This window comes from Poecilia mexicana, unplaced genomic scaffold, assembly GCF_051168715.1.
Source record: "Poecilia mexicana isolate PSO_F unplaced genomic scaffold, ASM5116871v1 scaffold_15, whole genome shotgun sequence".
Lineage (NCBI taxonomy): Eukaryota > Metazoa > Chordata > Actinopteri > Cyprinodontiformes > Poeciliidae > Poecilia > Poecilia mexicana.
This window is the reverse complement of record NW_028263384.1, coordinates 28,197,541-28,222,205: the sequence shown is the minus strand read 5'-3', so window position 1 is coordinate 28,222,205 and position 24,665 is coordinate 28,197,541. Positions and strand designations below refer to the sequence as shown.

Below are 24,665 nucleotides of genomic sequence, written 5' to 3'. Positions count from 1 at the left end.
TGAGTTACTAACCCAAGTAAAAACATAACGCCACTGGTCCCATGACCTCAAATAATCTGCCCCACTGGAAACCCAGGAAAGGTCACGGACTATTTATTTGTCCTAATAGAATCACGTGACAAAGAGCAGGAAATCCCCGACAGTCCCAAAGCCACAGGAGACAATTTTTCTAGTCCTGCTCCATCTTTCTTTCTAGGCAGGATGAAACCTTTACGCTAATTTTTCTGCAGCTGTCACTTTCGATCTGGCTCAAAAACAAGGAGGAGAAACAGCAACAAGTTCAGACGGTTTATCAGTTAAATACTGAAGAGGCTTGTTCCATTTACTCTTTTCTTCCCTGGACTTCTCTGATGGATCACAGGGCCAAAGATCTGTTTGAACCTGAGCATTGCGTAAATAAAAGCCTTAAACGTTTCCATTTAGCTTTAGAGTACAGGATTAATGAAACTAAGTACACCTATGATTCATTCCCAAATAGATGCCCACGCTTCTCAACCCCCATCCATTAGATTCACATCATTGTCAGGGAGTTTAGACCCAGTTTTCGTCACAATATCGTTTTACTTTTACTTTTTACTTTTATGCAAAATTCACATTTTCCACATTTTTGTTCTTCCACTCGGCTCTCTGCTTCTAAAAGAAAAAAAAAAGAAAAACACCCAGTCTGGGTTTCTGGGAATAAGTTTGTTTTTTGGTGCCTTAAAAATGATCTGTTTCAACAACATCTGGAATGTAACGTCACAAATCAGCAGACGCTGGCCCGTTACCTAGCAACCCCAGCGAAGCCAACCCGTTGCCTAGCAACCCCAGTTCGTACTACATTAAAGTGCAAGATGCTTGCAGCTCTAGATATGGAGAGCCGGTAAACACTAAACTTCCTGTTACAAACTAACTAAATAAATATGTAATTTAAAGCGGTAGTATTATGTAAAATTGACTTTTTGAGCTTTACATCATGTTACAATCTAAAAGATACCTGTAGTGTTGCTTTGATTCTTTCATGCATGTTTGAGAAATCCTTTAATCACCATTCGGCTGTGCAAAACGCCCGGGCGGACCTAGGCGAAGCTCCTCCTCAGAGCTGCAGTTTAAAAGCTTTCGAGCTTCTGCCTCAGCTCCTTCAGACTAGCCAGCAGCAATTAGCAAACACCTGGTAAGAACTGCACATCTGCTGAGCTCATTATACGAGATACTTCTCAGTGCAACGCTGGTAAAAGTGTTAATAAAGCGTTAGAGATGTTATCATGACTTCCTGAAGGTGGAGTTTCAAAAAGAAACAAAGGCCAAATTCCGAAGCATTAAATTACAAAGTCAAGGTTATTTTAAGTCATGTTTGATACAGTATTTTTATAACATCTGAAGGTAACATCATTAATAGATTTTCCTAAAAAATGGCTCTATATACCTGGAAAATACACAATACTGCCCCTCTAAGTATGACTTAAATGCTTTGACTGCTAACCAAACACTGAATAGTGTTCGGCTGGCCTAAAAACACATCCTGAGGGACTCCACCCAACATGGTTCTGTTAACACTTTCAAGAAGACAAAATCCTAAGAAACCCATGCATAATTTAGGAGGAGAAGAGAGAGTGCAAGAATGAGGCTGCGGCATACTTTCTCTGGCTTTAAAACGCAACTCAGAAGCTTTCCATCTCTCAGGGCATCTGTGAAGAAACGCTCGATGGGAATAGAGAAGGATCTTTGCTCCTCTATATCCGGATGTTTGTGCATAACAGCTACAAGTCGAGCACTGACTGTAAAATTGATCCTGCCGGATGGGTGTTGTTGTCAGGCACATTAGCAGTATTGATTCAATAAAAGTAACAAAAGCAGAAGGAATTGTGGCATTGATCTTGGCGAGCTGCAACAGTGAAACACAAGTAAACCTGGTTTACTGCAAACTACAATCTCCAAGTGCAGCTGTGTGTGTGTGTGTGGGGGGGAATTATTTCAAATGTCAACTATAGGGTGTGGCGACTACAAGAGCATGAAATTAACTCTTTCAATATTTCAAGACTCTTTCACGGAAACTCACGCAGGGACATAGTTCAGAAACACAAGCAGCAGTCAGACCAGTTGTTTTCGTCGTCCTAAGGAAATAATGCAGAGGTTATTTGTCAGGAAAAAATGTTGAGCAGAAACCAGTTCACATTCCTTGTGGTGAGCTATCAGCAAACTCATGCAGAAGGACACAGACTCAGGACTCAGAGGCCTCCAAGATATTTAGGAAACATGTGACTGTAATTTCTTAGAGCTGCGAGAAACTGCAAAAAATGCTTGTGATCAAATTAAATTTTACTGTATTTGAAATACAAACTTGCTGTACACATTTCTGTTTTTGCGTCATCGGATCAGCTCTGCGTCATCAGTTTGTGTTGTTTGTTTCTCTCTTTGTCCAAACTTGCAGGTTTAAAGGTCTTAAACCTTGGTTCACTCTTTAATCGAGAGGTTAAAAATTGAGTAATAATAAAACATCGTCAAAGATTCTGATGAACATTTAACACTGAAAACGTAAGGCGTTTTAAATACCTAAAGTAAAGAAACAAAATAACACAAAAGCAACAAACAACATAAAGTATTAAATTTCTGTAAACAAAATTGCCCTTCAACAAAAACAGGCTAGTTGAGACCAAGACTGAAAATTTCTGTCATCCAGTTCTTGGCAGGAAGAGAAAAAGCAATAAATCAAGCAACTGGAAACTGTTTTGCTAGTTTTAATTAATCAAGTGACTGATTTATAGCTTAATGTGACATAATAGGCTCTGAATTCTCCTTTGTCTTCACCATAATGGCACCGCTACTGTAAAAGTAAGCCAAGTGGAAGTGGAAGTGTTTGAAACCCATCCTTCAGCCCACTGCTCTGTGACGATAGCATGAGGTTGAACGGGAGGAGAGTTACGTCTCTCTCTGAACCATAACTATGACTCGTCACTCACATCAGGTTGAGCTGCTGCCCTAAATCAAGTGAACTCTCAACAGGAACCAACAGGAAATGGTTAGGAGTAGGAGGAGAAAAACAAGGCGATGTCTACACAACAGGTTACTCTGCACACAGCTCTACTTCCTGTGCAGGGTTTGAACTCTCTAGAACGGAGCTGAAGCTCCTGATGAGGTCATCAGATCACCTCTGCATCATCAGTCTCACAGCTGTTTTTTCCTCCCTTTGTCCAAGCAGTCCTCCCGCCTCCTTGCATGCAGTTTTTGTTTTTTTTCCATCTTCCCTCCTTGTAGAGCAGTGTGTTATCTCATGGCGTTGTCTGCATGCAGCATCCTGTTTGCACTGCTGCAGGACAAACATCGTCTCTGTGTGACGCCGAAGACGTTCCGCAGGCTGTCAGGTTTTCAGAGTGGCCCTGATATCTCTGTAATTGGGTTCTTCCTGCTGGGGGAGTGAGTGGGGAGTTAAAAGAAAAATTTTTTAAAGTGGGCGAGTAACAAGTGGGTGAGGGAGTGGGGGGGTTACTGGTTTCCATTTCCACCAGAACCTCGTTAAAATGCACGATGGGGGCTCTTCAGTCATTTCATTCATTTGGAAAAGTATAACCTGCTCCTATGACATGTCCAAAAACAAACTGAATCATTTGTTTATGTTTTAACGTCTCTGCATAAAAAGGCTTAAGTGATTAAATTAAAAAACTGCAGAATGTGCCAAGTTTTAATCCGATTAATCGTCAGAATGATTGATGGTTAAAATAATCGTTAGTTGCAGCCCTAAGCATGTTCCAAATCGTCCCTCATTTCAATGTTTTCCCCTCAGCAGTGCTCTCCACAGGAGACAGAGAACCAGGCCTCCAAAATAAACAAAGAGAGAGGTGCTGCCGTGAAAAACCCGGGAGAAAGAGTCACACCTCGGGTTCACCACATAAGGTCCCCGGCTGCGAGAAACACCCTGGACAGCGTCCAGGAAAGACATCGGACCAGAGCAGACGCAGAACATGGGTGTTAAGCTTTGTGTTGGACTGCTAATGAGAAACTTCCCATGGATTTGGCCCTGCATCCGAATTATTCTCCGTGCCCCACCTCTCCTTCCTGAATAAAACTTCTTCTCTTCTTGCTGCTTTCAGGTTTTCCCCGTTTGCTTCCACAGACGTCCCGATGCTGCGGAGGCGCACGGCGTGAGTTGCAGCCCCGCGTACGCAACACCGCGCTCCTCTTTGTCGCCTTCCTTTTTCACCATGCAACGCTCACTCGTATGTTTTATGGCAACTCTTGAGCAATTTCACAACTCGGTTTTGCAACTTTCTTGAGAAGCGACAACACAGAGGAGCAGTTGGGCAAGTGATGTGGCTGGAAAGCATCTCAAGTGGAGCTAATAACTTTTTTAACCACAAAAATGTTAACGTGCTGGTCATGCGGGGTGTTTAAACAATAGTGGAGTCAATAAATAGTGCACCGATATGCGAAGAACAATGCTGCTTCGTTCCTCAGTTGAATGATTCACGTGTTGTCTAGACAGGAACCAAGTCAGAAACGAGATCTTTGTGCTTAAAATGAATCCTGGCTGTCAGGAATCAACGATTATTTTCAGGTGTTCACAACCCTTCAGCTGTTTCACACTGTCATGTTATAAACACTAAAATATTACAAAAAACGTCGTCCACAGCAGGGAAATCAAAAGATAAATGTTTTTTCACAGTCCAAAAAGTCAGCCCCGTTCACTCTGATATCCCGAAATAAACTCCTAAAATGAAACTAATTGGATTCAAGAGTCACCTTAAAAGCAGAGCACACTTGGATAGATTATTAATTATAGAGAAACCCAAAATAAAACAAAAAAGGTATTCACGAAACATCCAAGTCAATAGGAGAACTCCTAATGTGACACAATTTTAGGAGTAATGAGGAGGAAGTTAGTGAGACTAAGAGTGTTTAAAGCAGAAAAATGGTGGAAAAACCGCTAGAAAGTAGATATTCTCCGTAAAATGGATAGAGCTCTGCCAACAGCAGGGTCTGCATGGTGATGCTGTGTGGTAATTAATTACATTTTACATAGTTTCATCATCATCATCACATTTTATTAATCCAGTCTAGATTGTCTGATTAATTTACATCAACTGATTAATGGGGTCGTGTTGTTGTTTTCTGTACCAACCAATCACATTCAAAACTTGATTTATTGATTTATTTCATTAAGACTTGAGCCATATTCTATTTAAGGATATGAGTTAAGTTAGTGCTCCATTACATCATTTGCAAACCGTCATTAAATAGAAGAAAGAGAATAAGAGGAAACAATCAGAGTCCGTAGAAGATGTTGTCACACCAAGCAACAGGGTCAAAACGAAATGTGGAACACAGTGCTCTGTTCAGAGGACGATGCCATTTCCACGGTGGTGGTAGCATTATTCTGTGAGGATGATTTATTTCTTAAGAACTGGAAAGTTGTGCAGTGTTTATGAGAGAGGGATGGAGCTAAATGCAGAACAATCCTGGGAGAAAAACTATAAGATCAGCTCTAAACATACAGCCATGGCTACAATGGAACAGCCTAGTCAAAGTTCAGACCTAAATCCAACTGAGAATCACTGACTGAGGTAGAGCTGCTGTACAGAGCTGGTAGAAACACCAAAACACCTGCAGCTGTAATTGCAAGCCTCTTGCTTTGCGTTGGTCCGTCTCTTAAAATCCAAATAAATACACACGTTTGTTCAAGGGGTATGAATACTTTTGAGCAGACAGGATGAGAAGCAAAAACTGTTCCCTCTTTAGGCACGTCAACAGGAACTGGGAGAGAGTGAAATGTAATCTCTCTGCTCCAGATGCAAGAGTGGCAGCAATTTAGCATTTACAGGCGCTAAGCAGGTTTCACCAACCCAAATTTAAGACTTTTTAAGATCATTATAAATAAAATTTAAGACCTACATCATGACAGAAATGCAAAAAAGAAATGCAGAGGACCAAACTGTCTTTCCGTGGCTCTAGGCAGCAGCTTTTAGCTTTTGAACCACATGCTAGCTTCTAATGGCTAGTTTTAGCAGTATTAGCAGCTTATTACTGGTAACTTTAATCACCTTGAATCACAAAACACATTAAATGAAAACATCTGCACAACCCAAACATTTCCTTCATACAAAAGTCCTGCAAGAAAAAACCTACATAGAAAATATTAGACTAAATAGTCCCACCACTTCAAAATTTAAGACCTGTGATTAACATATTTAAGGCTATTTTACGTTTTCTTTAATGAATTTAAGATGTTTTAAGGCCTCAATTTTTGAATAAATGAATTCAAGACATTTTAAGGATGCGCAGACACTCTGATTTACCTCTAACTCACACAGCAAGAGGTAAAAACACACATGCCATCAATGCATCATCTTCCTGAAGAGAAAGACAGAGACTGCTGATAAATCCTCCCAAAACCACCATTTCTTTCATGGAAGATGCACAAGACTGCTTAGACATTATCAGCAGAGCCCTCTGCAGTTAAGAGTCATTTCTTCAGTTACACACCAACAAACAAAACCATCCCAACCTCACAACACGGATAATCAACAGATTTGTTCATGATAATCACATCAACGATCTCTAACAAGGGACTGAGGGCACTAATAAATCCAGATAACATGATGGTGTTCAGCAGGCCAGAACATAAAATGTTGATAATTAAGGAGAGATTAAATGGTTTAAATGTGCTAAAAAAAAACATGGTGGATTATCTGAGTCATTCAGAGCAGGTTCAGCTAACAATAACACGCCAAGATGTCACTCGCACGCTGCGCCTCGGATGGATGGCATTTGAGAAATATAACAGACATTTCTGTCATCACTCAGGGTAAGACTATCCAGTTTTTATAAACACTGTTAAATAACAGGTGTGAAGCAGCAGATCCAACCACAGTATTATGTCCCTAAATGTCTTTCTCAAGCAGAGAGAGAAAGAAAACAGTAATAATGTGACCACGGCTGCTTCCAGGGAACTTTCCAGGGCGGCAGTAGAAAGGGGCGGGACTCCCAAAAAACACAAAGTAAAATGTGACCTGACTGATTAGGTTTGCTTGCTTTCTGCTGGAGAAAACGTTTGATAATTACTTAAATAATCAAAAACTCCTTCAAGAACCAACACTGTTTGGTGGACTACTTTCTGAAAATAGACTTCCAGACCTCTTTGGCCATAAGGAACTCGTCTTTAAAGTATATTTAGAGGATACTTAAATATTCAAAAGAAATTCAGATGAAATACCTAGCAGAAAGGTAGTAGCTACCTAGTAGCATGCCATGTAGCTAGTCCTACTTGGTATGCTATTAAGTGGAGTTTGAAAAGCAGCCAATCCTGGAGCGCCATTCATTTTCCTTGGTGTTGATTGGCTGTACCTCAGAGAGCGGAAAAAAGAAACGCAGCCGATGCTAAAATGGTTTCCACTGTATATGGATATATTAATCCATATTCAGGCATGTTTGAACAAGCTGAATGTATGTTATTTAAAAAGATTACATAAGTTCAGTTTGGACAAATATCCAGATACATCTGAATGGTCAAGCCAAATTTCATAAATGTGGTGTTATTTATTATAAATATGTGATGTGTTTCAGGGTTCCTGCCCATTTCTGGAGCCAAAGTCCACCGTTTTCTAGGCTCAGATCTCCAAAATTATCATGGTGGTTCCATTTTAAAACACAAACAATGCGTTTATAGCACAAGATAGCAAGAAAACATGTGATATGCGATACTGTTACTGAATGTAGCGATTATGAAACGACGTGTGATAAATGAAAAGCGTTAACAGCTTTCTGCTTTGAGTCCATTGTAAAGATAAACCCAGATAAATATCCAAATGCTGGGAAATAGAAGCTTTGTTCCTAAATTCTTGCTTTTACTGAAGGACTTGCATCTGGCTAAAGCTGCTGGTTTGCCAATGAAAACATTTTTTTTGCAGGGCAGTAACAATGCATTTTCTACGTGTGTTTAATCCTTGCAGTGCACCAGAGGAGGGCATCTCCACTGATCAATGTGTGACTGGGCACATCCTGGACAACCAGCTACACTCACTGGATAACTTAAGATAACCAAAGGGCTTTGAAAGGAAGCTGCAGTAACCGCAGAGAAAACAGGTTTGCATTGGAAAAAACATGCAAACTCCATGCAGAGGAGCCCTCAGCTGGGGTTTAACCCCAGAACCGCATTCAGCCTGCAATAATAATAATACCAAGGTGTAATTAGCCAATATCTATTGAATTCAAGAGTTTTTATTTTACAAAATATTGCGACGACGACAAATTTGCGGTTTAAAAAGCATTAACAATACTTTTCCACACTACTTCATTCATTCAATTCGAGGTCTGGAAAATACTTAATTTCAAGATTTTTCCAGGCTGTCCCAAACTCTGAGGGAACAATTTGCACACCCAAACAAAAACAGCTGATCCCACAGAAAGAATGCTGCAACCTGGACGTAGTTTGTTCCAATCTGCAGATTAGATATCAGTCCAACTCTTGGTATCAGCAGAAAAACTACGAGGGGAGGACTAGGAAAACAAATACTACCCTAGATTTTGTTTTCATTGCTGGATATACAGACATTAGTGCACAATTATCTAAACAGGAAGAGGGAAATAAGAAAGCTCATGACCATGACCTCCATCATCAGCCACCTTTTTTATTTTATTGCCTTGTACCTAACCACTTTCTCACTGCGTGTAGCTGATCAGATAAGAAACTCAGAGTGCCGGCCACGTCCCTGTGTGAATTACTTCATAAAAATGTTACCAAATACTTAAATAAATCCACAACAGGAGCTTTGGCCAGACTGTAGCTATGTGAAACCACTTTTTACACCATTTTGCTAAAAGACAGACCAAATTACCATATGTGTGAATGGGCTGTAGTAGGTGAACAGATGGACAATAGCTACACATTCCTTGTTTTCATGTAATAAAAAGCACCAATGAGCAAACAGCAGTCTGCTACTCACTTCCCGCTCCAACGAGAGGAGCTTGACGTCTTCATCCTGGCTCCGCTCTGAAGATGAGCACATCGCTCAGACAAAAATAAACAGAGTAAGATCTCCATCTTCTCAGACTTAAAACCAACCAAGGTTATTATTGGCACACTCTAATGTTTATTACATGTGTAAAGGAGGAAGAGAACATTTCTGCTCAACTAGGTCAGGGGTGGAAGAGTCACGGCCCATTGCCGCCTGTAAAAATATAACTATTTTCCATGAGTTTATCTCTCTGTAGGTCTAGATTTGATGGCCATAAAGATAGGCAGCTTACACAGGCAGCCAAGCAATCAGTATTTGCTTGTTTTGCAGGAGAGAACAACAGAACAAATGCCAAACCCTGTAAAACGTGCACGCTGCTTGGTTTCAGACATTTTTTATGTGTACTGGACAGCTTTAAACAGCCCAGCCAGCTGCTTTTTTTCTTCATCATCACTGGAATCTCTGTGTAATCCACAAACCAACGCATTAAGCCTTTTTGTACAAATTAAGAAGTCTTCCATCTGCCACACAGGCACAGCAAACACCTGTAAAAGCACACAGAGGCAGATAAACGTGCTCCCGTTTAAGGAGGTACTAGTCTTCCGCTTCCAAAAAGCCTCCCGCCGGCCAAATTGGGTAATAAAAAGCCACGGAGAAGGAGAGGTGGAGATGGTGCCATCTGCTCAGAGGGCATGTGGCCGGCCAGCTCCATGGAGCCCTGGAAACGTACGGACGCTAGTCGGCACGCGTTGACAGGCTGCAGGCAAACCGCCAAGAGAGCTCTTCAGACGAGTGTGTGCTTACAGGCCAAGTGTGAAGTATACTTTCCTCTGTCTATCCTCCGTCAATCCAGGGACTCCTCACCTTCCTGATTTTCCCAGCTTTCTTTTGAAAGTGACACCAACTGGAGTCTTTAGTGGCACCTCAATAAAAACATTGATGAAGACAGAAATACTTAAGCACTTGTAGTGTTTGTCAGGGTGGTGATGATAACATAATGTACCGTTTAAGTACTTGACCATTTGTAAAAAGATGCAGTATGGAGCAAATCTAAACTTCCAGAAAACTGCAAAGATACTGAAACACTGAGTTTTTTTGAGGTGTATTTGCTTAATTATCTTGCTTCACAATTAGTTACTGTTTTGTGTTTTATGGTGTGAAGCACTTGTGATTGCTTTGTTGCTGAAATATGCTGTATAAATAAACTTGACTTGACTTAGACATGGCATGGTGGACGGCAGAGCAAAAAGGCACAGCAGCTTATTCTCAGACTTTTGCAGCAGTAGATAAGATCGGTGGATAAGATTGGTTTTACGATTTCCCAAAATTAAGAAAATCTGGGCCAATTTATCGTTGCACTCGTACTTCATTGTGTTGCTGCAGTGTTTTAGTTCACCTTAGCCTTGGATCTTTTTGGTTTCTGAATTGTTTCTGGCCATTTTAAGCAAATTGTTTAATCTAAGAGTTGAAATTTGGACACAACTGGGTGATCGAAATGAGCAATACCCCAAAACACATCTAAATTATATTGGAAAAAACAAGTTGGCTCGTTCAAATGCGTAATTAAGAGCTCAATATCAATATGACATGTTCTAACTCATGTAAAATTATATGGTTTCTAGGCTCTCAAAAACAAAACATGCTCCTTTAAATGGCATCATTATCTCAACTCCAATGACTAGCTGGGATCTAAAATAATCCATCCATTTTTCACTTCTTTTAAGCTTTAAGTGTGACAAACATCTCAGAGAACACTTTGTAACCAAACAACTTCCAAGGTCCACAAGACCTATTCTAGCAACAACATAAATATAGAAAAAAATAGGATGTCCTGGACAAATATGTGCTCCTGACTGAGATCTAAACATAGCCACCAGAGGGGCTACAGAATTGGTCGAGACAAGTGGGGAGGGTTTGTATTGTTTGAGCTGTCTGCAGTGGAAACTTCACTGTCCACAGTGGAAGAGCGAGCGATAACCTTCGGCAAAGGCCGGCAGAGATAAGGCAGTGAGAGGAACCACGCAAACAACAATAGAGGCATGCTTGCTGGAAAACTGGCAGAAAGCCCCTGTGTCCTTTCAAAACACACCGGAAATCATTTGGGGAGTGGTCGCTCTGGTTCGCCGTGGGGAAACATCAGCAGCGCTTCATAGACCTGCTGATGTTTGAGAGCAGCTTAAAAAAGGCCAGTAAAGCTTCTGTGTCTGCAGCAGTGAAGGTATAAACATCCAGATCGACATAAATATTAGCTTCACAGAGACCAACAACCCAGTGCTGGAGCTCCATCGAGATGAGCTTCCCAGCTGCAAAGTTCTTCTGCAAACGGCTCAGTCAGATTCCAAGAAGTGAAGCAGCAAATCAAACCTGTTGCAACCTACCTGTTGATGTTGCTATAAAAGAAAATTGTACGCAAAATTACCAGCAAGCCAGAAACAGGACAGAGCTGCTGCTGAGTATCTGCATGGGCCAGATACTTGTTTACACTGTAAAAAATATGTTTTGTGTGCCACAGATCCATGTTAGTTTTGAAACATTTACCTTAGGATAGAATGAACCTGTATTTATCTCTCAACAGCAAACTGACAGGCAAATTGAAGATAAACAACTTAATTTAAATAATTGCACGACTGCAAAGTTCCACAAAGGTGAATATATAGAAGCATCCGTATTAAAACTAAGTAAAAAATAATTTATCCATTTCTAATTAGTCAAGAAAAGCGCAAAGTTTAAAAAAGTCTGCTAAAAAGAAAACAAGTTTATTTATATTTTTTTTTTACCTTTCAATGTTAAGCAACATTCTGCTAGATTAAAAATATTGGCAGTAATTGTGTGGAAATTTCAGTGAATGTATCTTTATACACAGCTGCAGTTTATTTTAAATGTTTCTAGGTGGAGCAAAAACAAATAAATGTGAAACTAAAATCTCTTGAAATCCCAACGTTATACTCTAACAGGAGCCAAGAAATCAACTTTCTATGTTCAGCAGCTGAAACAAGAAACCTCATGACTATTGTTTTGGTAAATAATAAGCCTAAACAGGCTTTTCTGTGTCATTACACCCTGTTAACGTGATCCTCCATCATCTCCGTTTGCGACGCATTCAACTGTTGTAGGCCGTAATTTTCCCTCAGAGCGTGGCTGAGAGTGGGCGACTAATGACGGCGTGATTAAAGCAGGCACCAAACTCCAACTCTGCAGCAGCTTGATGGGGAGCAACGCCCAGCCACCCCCTGCGGCTTCTCACCCTCCGTTTGCATCTGTGGGAAGGAAACGACACGAGCCGTATGGATGCATCATGACCCGGCGACAAGAGCAGCAGCCACAAAACAAATTTTTAATGCTCTACATACAGTATTTGCATAACTTTAGGGAGTAATGCACACTTTTCTTTCTCCGTAGAGTAAAAATTAATGCAACTAGAAAAAATTTGACATCGTCTAAATACATAAAAAATGCAAATAATCCAATTCTTCTCTTAAATAAGAAAATAAACATTTGATTGTCTAAAATGACTCATCAATAAAGTGTGGGGCCGACCTGTTAATTACTTTTTAGATTACTGATTAATAATTGGATATCAAAAGATGCTTAGTAGGAGATTTTATTTACATAAATTCAGGTGAAGCTAAAACTAAACTTGCTGAGTTTTGGGTAGAAGCTATTTACAGACAAAGGGGTTTTTCTATCTTAAATGAAAAATGTAAATATGTTTTTTGCACAGTTCTGGCTTAATTAATTAATTAGCAAATTTTATAGTCCGCATATTCCAATTAACGATTAATCGATTACTGAATCAGTTGACAGTTATTTCAATAATCGATTAATCACGATTAATCATTTCAGTCCATTGGAAAATGTGGAGCTACATCTACAGAGATGGAATACCAGGAGCAGGTATGCAGTAGTTTGTGTATGTAGTTATAAAATATGGCTTTGCGCGCCTTAAATGGGAAGCAGAGGCGGTGAAATACTGATACTGGCTGGTTGGGAAAAGTTCTTAAGGGAAGCCAGACTCAGCTCTGACTGACAGAGGAAATAAACAACGTTTAAACACTGTAACTGCAAGATGCATGAGCTCTCTTTTGAATTTTAACGTATGGGCATGACCCAGTGATACCTGGTATTTATAGAAGCAGAGAAACCCCCGGTGCTCAGAGACACAGTAGGAGTCCGGAGCAGGAAGTCCTAAAGGACGACAACGCAGGATAAGGACGGACTTTACGAGACTTGGCCTAATGACTTGGCCAGACCAGTCTGTGCTTCTCCTGCTGAAGCCATGGTGGAAACAGAAGCAGCAAAACAATAGCCCAATTCCCAACCAATGACTCTACAAGGACCAGAGAAAATAGACTCCCCCCATCCAAGACTGGAGGTTAAATAAACACCCGTCCAGCTGGGAATGACTTATTGACTGTGAATAGGATACAACAGAAGTACAACAACGCAGTTACAGAGTCTTCTAGCACTGGAACTGGAAGAAATGTGGAGATGAAACATCAACATAGTGATCTCCAGCCATCTGAACGTTGCCTTCTTTCATCCTAAAACGTTCTCAGGTTATTGATTCAACAGTTGCAAAACTTTTTTCCATCATCCAACAATTTAAATCATTAATTTCCTTCATACTGACTGGTTGAACCCCTGACAGTTGTTGTAGCAACAAGACAGTTTCCACTCTGGCCTGTCACAATAACAAATTTTAGGGGTGGCAAGCAGTGCGCACATTAGGATGATTGACAGCGCTAAGACCCTCCTTCTGGCTCTGATTGGTTGTTTCTAGTAAGCACTGGGAGCATTGGTAGAAGGAAGATGTTTTGCACAGATTATCTGTCTCACATTAAACTGTCATGAAAAAGTGAGTTTCAACAAATATGCAGAAATATATATTTGCAGCGTTAACACACAATGTGGCTCTTATAAACTTTGTCCAAAAATGCTGAAGAACTAATCAAAGTCTTAAAATGTAATGGTAATTTAAAAAAAACAGATTCAAGGCATTTCCCCAGGCATTTTATGGAATATGAGTGTAACATTTACACAACGTATTAAGAATTAAAAATTGGTATGTTAATCTTTAATGAACTGCATTAGTTATTAATCATCAGTCACACTTATATAATCATCTACCTGTTCCCATTTCTCTTTTAGTTGAATCAGACATAAAAGCTCTTAAAAATCAAAACTTCAAAGCTTTTTCGTGTCCAATCCACCTTCATTTAATCAAATCCACCTTTACAGCAGTTAGCTGTAAAGCTTTCTTTATTTTATTTTCGGGTAACGTGGAGCAGAGTAGCGACCACAGCCTCAATTCACGTCCGGCTTCAGCCACGGCACAAGGCAGCTGCTGAAGAAATTTGGCTTCTGTGGTGATAAAAGAGGTATGAGCGCTCCTGTAATCATTCAGCTTCTGCCGCGTCCCCTCGCCAGCTGCCAAGATAAAACACGGCAGGACAGAGCGAAGCATGAAGATGTGCAGGTGCGAGTGTTGACTGCTAACAAACACAGCAAGAGAGAGAGAAACTTCTGAGAAAGTGGAGTGGATGTGCATCTCAGCGAACGTCGGAGGCTCTTAAAGCGTCGCAGTTTGGGTTTACAAGATGCAGTCGAGCCAAATTCTTCCAATAAACACGGCAGCAGCGCGCTACACAGAACATAAACTGCACTCTATGTAAAAACAGCTTTATGACGTGAAGTTAAAACAAGCAACAAAACTACTTCGGCGGGATATTTCACATTCGCCAACGGCAAAACAGAAAAGAAAAGATAAATCAAGGCTGGGGGTTACAGAGTGTAAAAACATTTAAGCTGAAATGTCCCACATGTTGGCCTCAGACACAGATTCATTAAAAAGCCACTTTTAGAAGTTTCCTTTCAGAGCAAAATGTGCAAACTAGTTATTAAAGTAATCGATTACTCTCTCAAAGACTTTTACAATCAAGTAAAAAAACTGGCACATTATACAGATTTTTCATTTAACTACAAAAGTCCTTTTTATACAATATTAGAAACGCATTCAAATATGCAAACAAATAATTAAATTCCTGTTTTAGATTAGAAAATAAATATTTTATTGGCTAAATAAGGTAATACAAGTTCAAATTCCTTTAATGCATTCAACATTTAAAAAATGTAGTTTTTTTTATAACCTGAATACCAAATGTATATGTATTATGCACAGTTTTGGCTTAGTTATCACTGAATATTTGGGGTTTTTTGGGTCCTGTTAACAATTAGTCGATTACTAGATTAGTTGACGATTATTTCAATAATTGCTTGATCACAATTAATCGCTTCAGCCTTACTCAAACGTTTTCAGAGCTTTTAGTAAGCCAATAAGCCATAAAAACATAATGAAGTCTCCAACTGTTGCTTCTCAATAACTTACTATATCACTGAATTTATCTGCATAATTCAGTTCAAAAAGTTAAAAGATGGCATTAAAAGTGTTTATTGCTGTTCATTGATATGAGAAAACAAAATCTTTCTCATATCAAACACCGTTTATAATTTGCTTGAGTGTTCCTGTTCCTTTTCCAGGTGGAAATAAAAGCTCAAGTCATCCACAGTCTGGATCAGCCTTATTATGGGACACGGTGACCCACCCAGTCACCAAGGAGATCCAGCTCAGATTGGTCAGACATGCACAGGAGAGGATCTACCCTGGTGAATGAGTCACACACAAATGAATCAGTTCACTTAGCTTTGGAGGAACTAGGGTCAATTTGGAAAAAGACTGAACTGCCAGAAGAAAGGAGTCAGCTGACTTTTGAAACAAAATCCTACATACAAATGAGACCAAGAAAACAAAAGCACAGAGGTGGAGGGGTGATGATATGGGCTTGTTTCGCAGCCAATCAAGCTCAGCACTTTGTACTTAATGAGTTCACTGTTAAATCTAAAGAACACCAAAGCAAACATATATGAACTGACAGCTGAAACTTGACTAAAATTGGGTCACACAAGCCAAATAGGTGTGGTGTCAAACAGCTTTTGTGCCTCAACTTCCCAAGCTGCCTTTTTTTTTATATGTTTTAAATACGCTCTACAAAAAAAAATCTGCAAATAATTTGGAGTTACATTCCACAGAAAATCCTAAAATTAAATCCGCAAATTAGAATGTGAGAATGGGCAGGGGTCCACTGTAGCGAACGGATGACAAGAGCATCCCGATTCTTGCATCAAAGCTTGTGTTTTTATCTTTAATTGAATTATTGTTAATCCAAAAAAGTATATCAAAGAGTCTGCTGCTAATCACGGCATGTGTGAGACAAATATATCGACCGTTTCCAAAATCAGTTCATTTCCACCATGCATGCACCAATTTTTCAGCCATCTCTGTTCAATCGAAATGTGAACTCTCACAGCTTACTGCAAAAACTCTGTTTCAAGTTCAGGCCAAGAACCTGAGTTCCCATAAGCCTTAGTGTTTCAGGTTTAAAGCTGCATCCTGTGGCAACAGAAAAGCAACTTCTGGGAATAAAGAACCAGACGTAAAGTGGTTTCCATTGATCGACGTTCTGCTGGAGTGGCGATAAAAAATTTTTTTTTAAAAATCAGAAAACCGCCTCAACTCTCAACCTTTTACCCCGACCTGGTGTGAAGAGGGAGACTGGAGTCTGGTTCATCATTCTTTTATAAAAATTAACGTTTGCTACATGTAAAATGTGGTGGGTGGGGCTGTGAACTGACTGTGATACTCACACCACCCTCTAATTCACAGCTCAGGTGTTTGGAAAGGACGATTTGTCGCAGCCTGTCAATAATTCTGAATCACAGTCCAGATGCACTTATCCATTTACTTCCTTTTTGAAATCCTAGCTGGCCGTTACAACAAAATGGAAGCAGGGCAGAGCCAACAGAAATAGAAACATCTGATATTTCTTTCGTGAACTTTTCCACTCCTACAGCGTCACGCTGGAAAAAACAGCAACAGAGGCAGAAAGTTAGACCGTGCAGCAGAGTTTCCTTTTATTGTGTGAATTCTCGACACTCGATCAAACGTCCACATGGCGCCGCTGGACTGAAGCATTGCAACATGAATGCTCAGTTACATTATTCAATAAGGACATCCAACACCATCCACCATGTGACTAAAAGCTGCATTTAGTCTGAAGGATTTATGGCTGCTGCAGAGATAGAAAAGAAAAGAACTACGAGGTTACATCTGGACAAAGACTTCCTTTCTTTTACAGATAGAAACACGTCATATAGCAAAAAGTATTCACACAGCAGGCGTTTCATCCAAACTAATACACATGCACATATTTATACAACTTGTTTCTAGAGCGGATCTTGACTCGTCACATTTTCACCCTGGTTTTCTGAAACTGCTGAGAGTTACTCTGGTTTAACCAAAGGTCACAATCTGCCATATTTCATTGGTGTCGAGTGTCACAAACTGCAATCAGAAGCAAAATGGATGGAAGTAAGAGATGTAAAGTGAACCCCAGGTTTAATGCCACATTTAATCATTCTTAAGACAAAAAATAAAAACTGGCGACGGTGAAAATTGCAATGACAGGTCAGGCATTTCAAAGGTTGTTACAGAAGAACTGAACTGAAGAGATCCTTCACTGCTGCATCCTAAGTGCACAAAGCAGCTTCATCATAGATCCTTCCTCCCAGCAGCTGTTACTCTATAACTATCACTCCTCCAAACAAACCAAGTGTTCACACCCCAGCTGTTATTTCAACAGTTTTACTCGTCTTAAAATAACATTTCTGCCACTGTTTTGCACCGTTTTTAGTTTTCATACATTGTAAATAATCTGCTGACCTTTAACCCACAAATACATGTTTGCACTGTGGATTTCTGTCTTTATAAATGATCTTACTTAGTTATTTCTGGTAGCTGCACAGTATGTTTAACTGATCATTTTGACCTTAGCTTATAGCAAGTTAGTCTTAACTTTGTTTTTATATCGTTTAAATACTTTTTATCTTGTGTGCCTAATTCTGCCTAAGGCTCTTGCAATAAGCAATAATTTAATTAATTGCATGGTAAATGAAAACGAGATCAATAATTGACATAATTAGCCATTGTTCTCCTGTTATTCTCTCTATCTACCAAAAACTGGATGATAAAAGTCTTCAGTCTGGTGGTTTTGTCTCAACTTGCCCTTTTTTTGAAGGGTTTGTGTTTGTAGAGACTTCAGTATCCATTTTATTTGTTTTTTTGGGTGTTTTGTCTATTTACAAAACACCAGTTCTTGGAACTGGAAGAAATTTAAAATGTCTTCCAGTTCCAGTGTTAAAAGTTTGTTAGATACTAAAGTTGACTGATCTTTGAGAATGTGTTCTTACATTATGATTCCATTACCATTATTTTACTTGAAAATTGTCTCAAAACATTATCGTTTATTGCAATAACTTCTGGGAAAATGCTGCTTTTACACCTGAATTTCCCCTGGACTGTCTAATCTAAAATAGTTTAAATAAATGGATGGACTTATCCTGGGTCAACGTGCAGATGCATAAAATAAGATTACATGTTTACAGCTTACGATGAAGAATTTCAGTTTGGCCGCAGATTTAACTTCTACTGAATTTTAGTTGCTTTAAGTGAAGCAATTAGATAAATTTGAACAAGTTTGTTTGTTGTAATGTTTTCTTTGTGATTTTAACGAAGCCAAACCTGAATTGGAAATGTTCGGTTTCATTCATCCTTCCGCTTCTCCTGCCAAACTGTTTTGTTTCCAGCATGAATTCCCAGATCTGAAACGTTCTGTTTTAATATCACAGCGCTGATCCTCAAGTTCCCAAACTGTAACTATATAACTATCCTCAGCTGTTCTTCAGGTTGCTCCATCAAACCTGCAGTCGTTTAACGTCAACCTTCGTCTATGAAGATGCTGATTTGTTCTTCTTCCACTTATCTTCCCTGTAAAGCCCATTAGCCAGCACGGCGGCAGCAGCAGCTCCATTAAGACGCTCCATCTATGATTAACGGCGCAGAAAAAGAAGCTTTACTGTAAGAAGACGAATTCAGAGGAAGCCATAATTTCAGGAGGTGACCGTTCAAGAAACCAAACCAATGTACAACGTGTCTAGCATTTTCTGTTTCCCATTAGCAAACATATTTAAGTAATGTATTAATAATTAATTTCTTTTTTTGTATAATATCTCTCAAAGTCTAATAAACTTTAATTTTGTAAAGAATACTTCACACTGGAACTGGAAGATTTCTTAAATATCCTAAATAAAACACGACAACAAAAAATAATAAATAAAACAGAAATAAGTGCCGCTTACAACCAAAGCTGCTAAGAAAATGGATGATTAAGTTTCTGTAAGCAAAATTCCCTTTAAAAAAATATTAATCACCGCAATGAAAATTGCGCTCATTCAATTTATTGTGCAATTAATTGATTAGTGCAACAGGCTTAGCAATGCCTCTAAATGCTTAACAAATGTTTAGGAAAAGAACAAATCTGAACAAACGTAACATGTCGCCATGTTGAGCGGCACAATTCTACAATCAAAATTTAATTTATCTGACATTAAAATCTATTTTGATGATCGGAAACGGTGCAATTACTTTTTCACATCACTGCAGTTCACATGAATCTTGATATGGTCAAGACAAACTAAAAGAACAGGAAGCCACCTGTGAGCACAGGTGACAGATCTCGTTTGTAACTGGGGCATGGGGAACGAAAATTACATTTAAGAGGTTAAATCTTAACCTCTTAAATGTTAACGTTTCTAAATACGTTTCTTAACGTTTCTAAATACCAAACCAACCAGCTTGCCGTCATTATGAGATTCGCAGCCGCCTGAGGGAAACTGAGACATTATTTAATCAACAACAGAAACAAAAGTTGAAATAAGCACATTGCAGCCGACTTCTTCCTACAGGCAATGACACAGCTGTCTGCTTGAACGGCTATCTCCCTCCGCTGCTGCTTGGAAACTTACAATCTACCATAAATAGGCAGCACAAAACTGTTCTGGTCGATACAATACGAGCAGAGGATGGTCTGCATCAATTTGAGTCACGCAAAAGCAAAAAAAAAACAGAAAATGAAAGCCAGAAACTTAAAACTGTCTAATTTATGTATTTTTTGTACAATATCTTGAAGTTGATGCATTTTTGCATTTTGAAGAAGCTTAAATAATTCATCTGCAATGCAGGTAGAGCAGGAAAGCTGCATGGAGGCACCGCTGACTGAACTGAGCGCTATCTGTGTGAGACATCTCTGGTTTACAGAGCAAAGCTCAACAACTGCACACCACCTGGTAACGATGTGAACTGGTAAACAAAAAAAACGCTGCTGATCGATTAGCTTTAAAACAGCTCATCATAAGAAAATAAATCCTGACGTCGTAGATACAGGATGCTTTAATTTGCTCCTAAAAGACGAATGATAGACTCTGTCTTACCTGCAGTTTGCAGCAGGTGGAAAGAACCAACATGACTTTGCATTCACTGGGGCTTAATTCACGCTTTTGAGTCAAACCTCGACTCTTCCGATTACTGAATATGATAAGAATACTGACAGCGACACCAGAAATAGCACTGGAAAAAAATAGTTATTAAATTTTGTGATGGGGGAAAAAACCACTTAAATCATAAATGGGGATAATCTCAAAATAACTTAATTTTCTTCTGGTTTAAACCCACTGTCTCTGTCAAAAAAACTGCAGAATGATGAGGTTCATAAACAGCATGCTCTCTAAGGGTGGGCGATACGGACTTATAGTTTTATCACGATATTTTGTGGTATTATTGTGACAATAAAGGTGACTGTGTGTCACAGCAATTGTAGTCCCACAAACACAAATACTGCTCTTGTAAGACATTCCCATTTATAACGTGCTTCTTTAGGACACCTGCCACATAAAAATCATTTGTGTCACCTTCTCTAATGTGAACATGGATGGAAACGCAGCTTTGAGTAATAGTGAAAGGAAAAATATTTTCCTATTCTTTTTTTAAATTAGGGTCAACCAAGTTGCGCTTCACACAGCGCATAAGAGTGCTAATAATAGAAACAGCTTTTAAAGACAAAGAATTCATTCAGCCCACAGATTCATCACAAGGGGCACCAACGCATCAGACTGCAGTTTGCCTTAAGTGTGAGCAGCTCACCCACTCATCGCAGGAAATCATGTTCAAATGTGCATTTTTGGCTAAGTCGCTTATTAGTCTAGAGAAGGAAAAAAGGAAAAAACGACAGCCAAAACATGATGCTGGTGAGAGGCGAGCTATTTATAGGCTTACTCCAGTGCTGGAGACAGCTCTTCCCTTATGTTTGGGATCGGCGCTTCACATGAGTGAGAGGAGGAAGGAGGAGGAGGCGGCTGGTTCTGAAAGTTGAACTGCAGTTATTCCCTCAGTTCTGCCTCGCATCCTTAACGCAGAACGATCAGAACCGAGAGAGTCTCTGAAGACAAACTTCAGAGAAAACTCAACAAATTGCTCCGACACTCCACAGGAGGCCAGATTTTATACAGAGCACACTTTTTATTTATGAAGTAAAAATACTCTGCAGCTGGTTGGTCTAAGCTGTGGGTCGGGGGTCATTTGTGGCCCTTGACATGATTTTATTCGTCCCCAGACCATAAGTCAAGAGTGGTAAAAAAATAAGAAAATAAAAGATGAAGCAAGAAAATATGGAATATTGCCTGTCTGTTTTTTTTAATAAAGCAACAGTTTGAACCCCTTAAAAATATACAGATTTAATACAAATTTAATTTATATTTGAGCAGATAAATCTAAAATACAAAAAAAATGTTTTTGTTTCACTAGTGTCTTCAGAGTGATGTATAATGTTGCTTAAAAGTTATTTACTTTTTTAAACTATCTTAATGTATAAATTGAGTTTACCAGTGTCACATATTGTCAATATGCTGAAAACTGTATCGTCTACCATTTATTGTGATAAATTTCTTATCATGATAAGATATGGATTTATTGTTGTCACAATAAGTTCTGATCTATGATGTTTAAAACCCCCTAAAACTGTCCATATGCTCAAGTTTGTTATGTTTAGAATTTTTCTCCACTATTTGATCAATAAAGATGTTTCAACAAATATGAGCATATAGTTAAATGTGTGCATTTTAGTGATAGTAAACACACTTTTTTAAAGAAGCATATTACAAATGCTATGCTTTCTAAGAGCAGTATTTGTTCTTGTGAGGCTGCAATGCACTCACAGCCAGTTAACTAAAACAATTAAATAGTTTGTGTCGTCACTTTTATCAATTATACCACAAAATATCGCAATAACTTTAAATCCATATCGCCTAATCATACCGCAAACCCACAAAAACATTCAAAACAGCTAGACCGGGTATAGAAATGGAAAGAAAACGTTTGATTACTTCTTAAAATTTGTATTAAATGTGGTCTAATTCTTAAGCTATACGTCTTCTTTTGGATATCCATACTCTACATTTATCTGAACGGTTAGTGTACATTTTAGCGACTTATTTGCAGAAGCATAGAGCTACTGCATATATATTCTACTTAAGCTACAAGATTTATATTTAAAGTAGATTTCTACATGCTTTTTTCTTCAAATGTCGCAACATTTTATTTACCAGAGTGCATGTACATCCTGGGACATGTGTCCTGGGAAACCGGCGACGCCTATATAGGTGACACTATAACGGTCCGAGTCGTGACAACATCACACGTTATGTAGCATAACCTGGACACAGCGTGGACTGCGTGGGGGAGAAAACAAAAACCACTGAGTGTGTTTATCAACAGAGACACTCACATCTTCGAACAGGGATCCAACGTTGGCTGTCACCAGCAGTATTTTTGCGCCCAGCTCTGCTGTCCTTCTTGCCATCATGGTTCTCCGGGTGCAGGAGGCTCGGCAGGGGAGACTCTGACGGCGGACTTTGTAGGCTCAAAGAGGCGCTTGAAACGAACCAGGAGGAGGGTCGACGGCTGTGTTCAGGAAAGCGGTTAAAACGCGGGGAACCTGCGCTTGAAGCCGGGGTTGTTGCTGCTGCGGAGGCTCGGCTGGAGCATATTTTTTTTCTCCTCTCTCCTCAGCAGTGGTCGTGCATCTAACCAGGAGTTGTTGCTTGCGGTGACAGAGGCTCCGTGTTCTGCGGCGGCGGCTGCTGCGTCTCGCGCTACTTTTCCACGCTCAGGGCCATCGTGAAAAGTTTCCCGTTTTAATCCACGGTGAGCGCCTGGATGGCTTCAGCGGGGAAGGCTTTCCAACCTTTTTGAGCTGTGTAAAAAACTCCCCCTCCTGAAGCTGGACGCCGTGCCAGGACCGTAGCCTTCACCGTTAGCAGAGGATAGGCTGAAGTCCTTCGCTGCTCTGACGTCACCGTGCCAATGGAAACACGGGACTCTCTTAAAGGGCCCGCGCACCGTAAACACAGGATCCCCCTCAGCCACCGCCTCGACGTCATCCATTATCGGACAGGGCGCCATTGAATTGGGCTATCCCAATTTGTATTTGTATTTTTTTCCATTGGTATTTAATTCAAACTCAATGAGGTCCAGTTATTAAGATTTCAGTCCAACTTTTGTCTCTTGTAGAGGTGGGTAGAGAATCCAAAAAACTGTAATCAAGTACTACAGAATATTTTTACTCAAGTAAAGCTAAAAGAAAAAAGTAGCCATTCAAAAAAAAAAATCAAGTCAGAGTAAAAAAGTACGTGGTAAAAGGTGCTGATAGTTCAAGATCAAAACAATTTTTAAAATAGAAGTTGCTCAATGTGTATTTGTTTCATAAATCAATAAATAAATTAAGAATAAATCATTTAGACAAACCTTAACAGCACAGTTCAATCATGACTATCTAAAGCAAAAAAATATTTAAAAAAAGAAAAAAATGGCATCACCAAGCTAACGCAGCGTCTGCAGTGTGTGTGAGTTAAACTGTATCTCTGAATGTAGTGACCATCCAGCTGTGCAGATATGATAGTGGCTCCCACTGAAAGGCTTGTACTGTTTAAATGAACATTAATGTGTTTTTATTGGGGGCTGCAGGGCTCACAGTCATGGATAACACGTGTCTATGAGGAGAGCCGAGAGATTATCACCAAAATGTAAATGCTCACAGCTGTGTCTGGCATGAGAGAGACACAATGTGTGTGTGTGTGTGTGTGTGTGTGTGTGTGTGTGTGTGTGTGTGTGTGTGTGTGTGTGTGTGTGTGTGTGTGCGTGTGTGTGTGTGTGTGTGGGGGGGTGTGGGTGTGTGTGTGTGTGTGTGTGTGTGTGTGACCTTGTATTTGACCATTTTCCTTGCACATACTGTGTTGTGGGGACCAGCATGAGGCATTTACCTGTAATGATTGGTTTAGGGTAAGACTAGTGAGGGTTAGTAAAGTTTAAGTCAAGTTTATTTGTATAGAACATTTCAGCAAAAAGGCAGTTCAAAGTGATTTACATCATGAAAACATAAAACAGTCACCACTTAAGAAATATGAAATAAACATTCCATTTTGTTTAAATGAAAATCATCCAGCAAATATATTGATCAGTGTTCATTTACTATTAATCAAAGGCAGCTCTAAATAGGTTAGTATTTAGTCTCGATTTAGAGGAACTCAGTGTTTCGGCAGTTTTGCAGTTTTCTGGAAGTTTGTTCCAGATTTGTGGTGCGTAGAAGCCGAATGCTGCTTCTACCTGTTTGGTTCCAGAGGTGCATAGCTATAAAAATGAATGGAGGTCAATGCAAAGTCCTGGTAAAGATATAAATCACAACATTTGTGTGTTTTTTCTTGCATATTCTACATATTGATGACCTCTTTCATCAT

The 24,665-nt window shown here is 39.5% G+C and overlaps 1 protein-coding gene across 1 annotated transcript in view; it reads right to left on the bottom strand.

Moving 5' to 3' along the window:
- Positions 1-24,214, bottom strand: part of inpp5a (inositol polyphosphate-5-phosphatase A) — a 158,994-nt gene extending 134,780 nt beyond the window's left edge. The window contains exon 1 of the mRNA XM_088013192.1: positions 22,658-24,214. Within this exon, the coding sequence (XP_087869318.1) occupies positions 22,658-22,735 (78 nt within the window). The 5' untranslated portion in view covers positions 22,736-24,214. The remainder of the gene's footprint in view (positions 1-22,657) is intronic.
- Between the last annotated feature and the right edge of the window lie 451 nt (positions 24,215-24,665).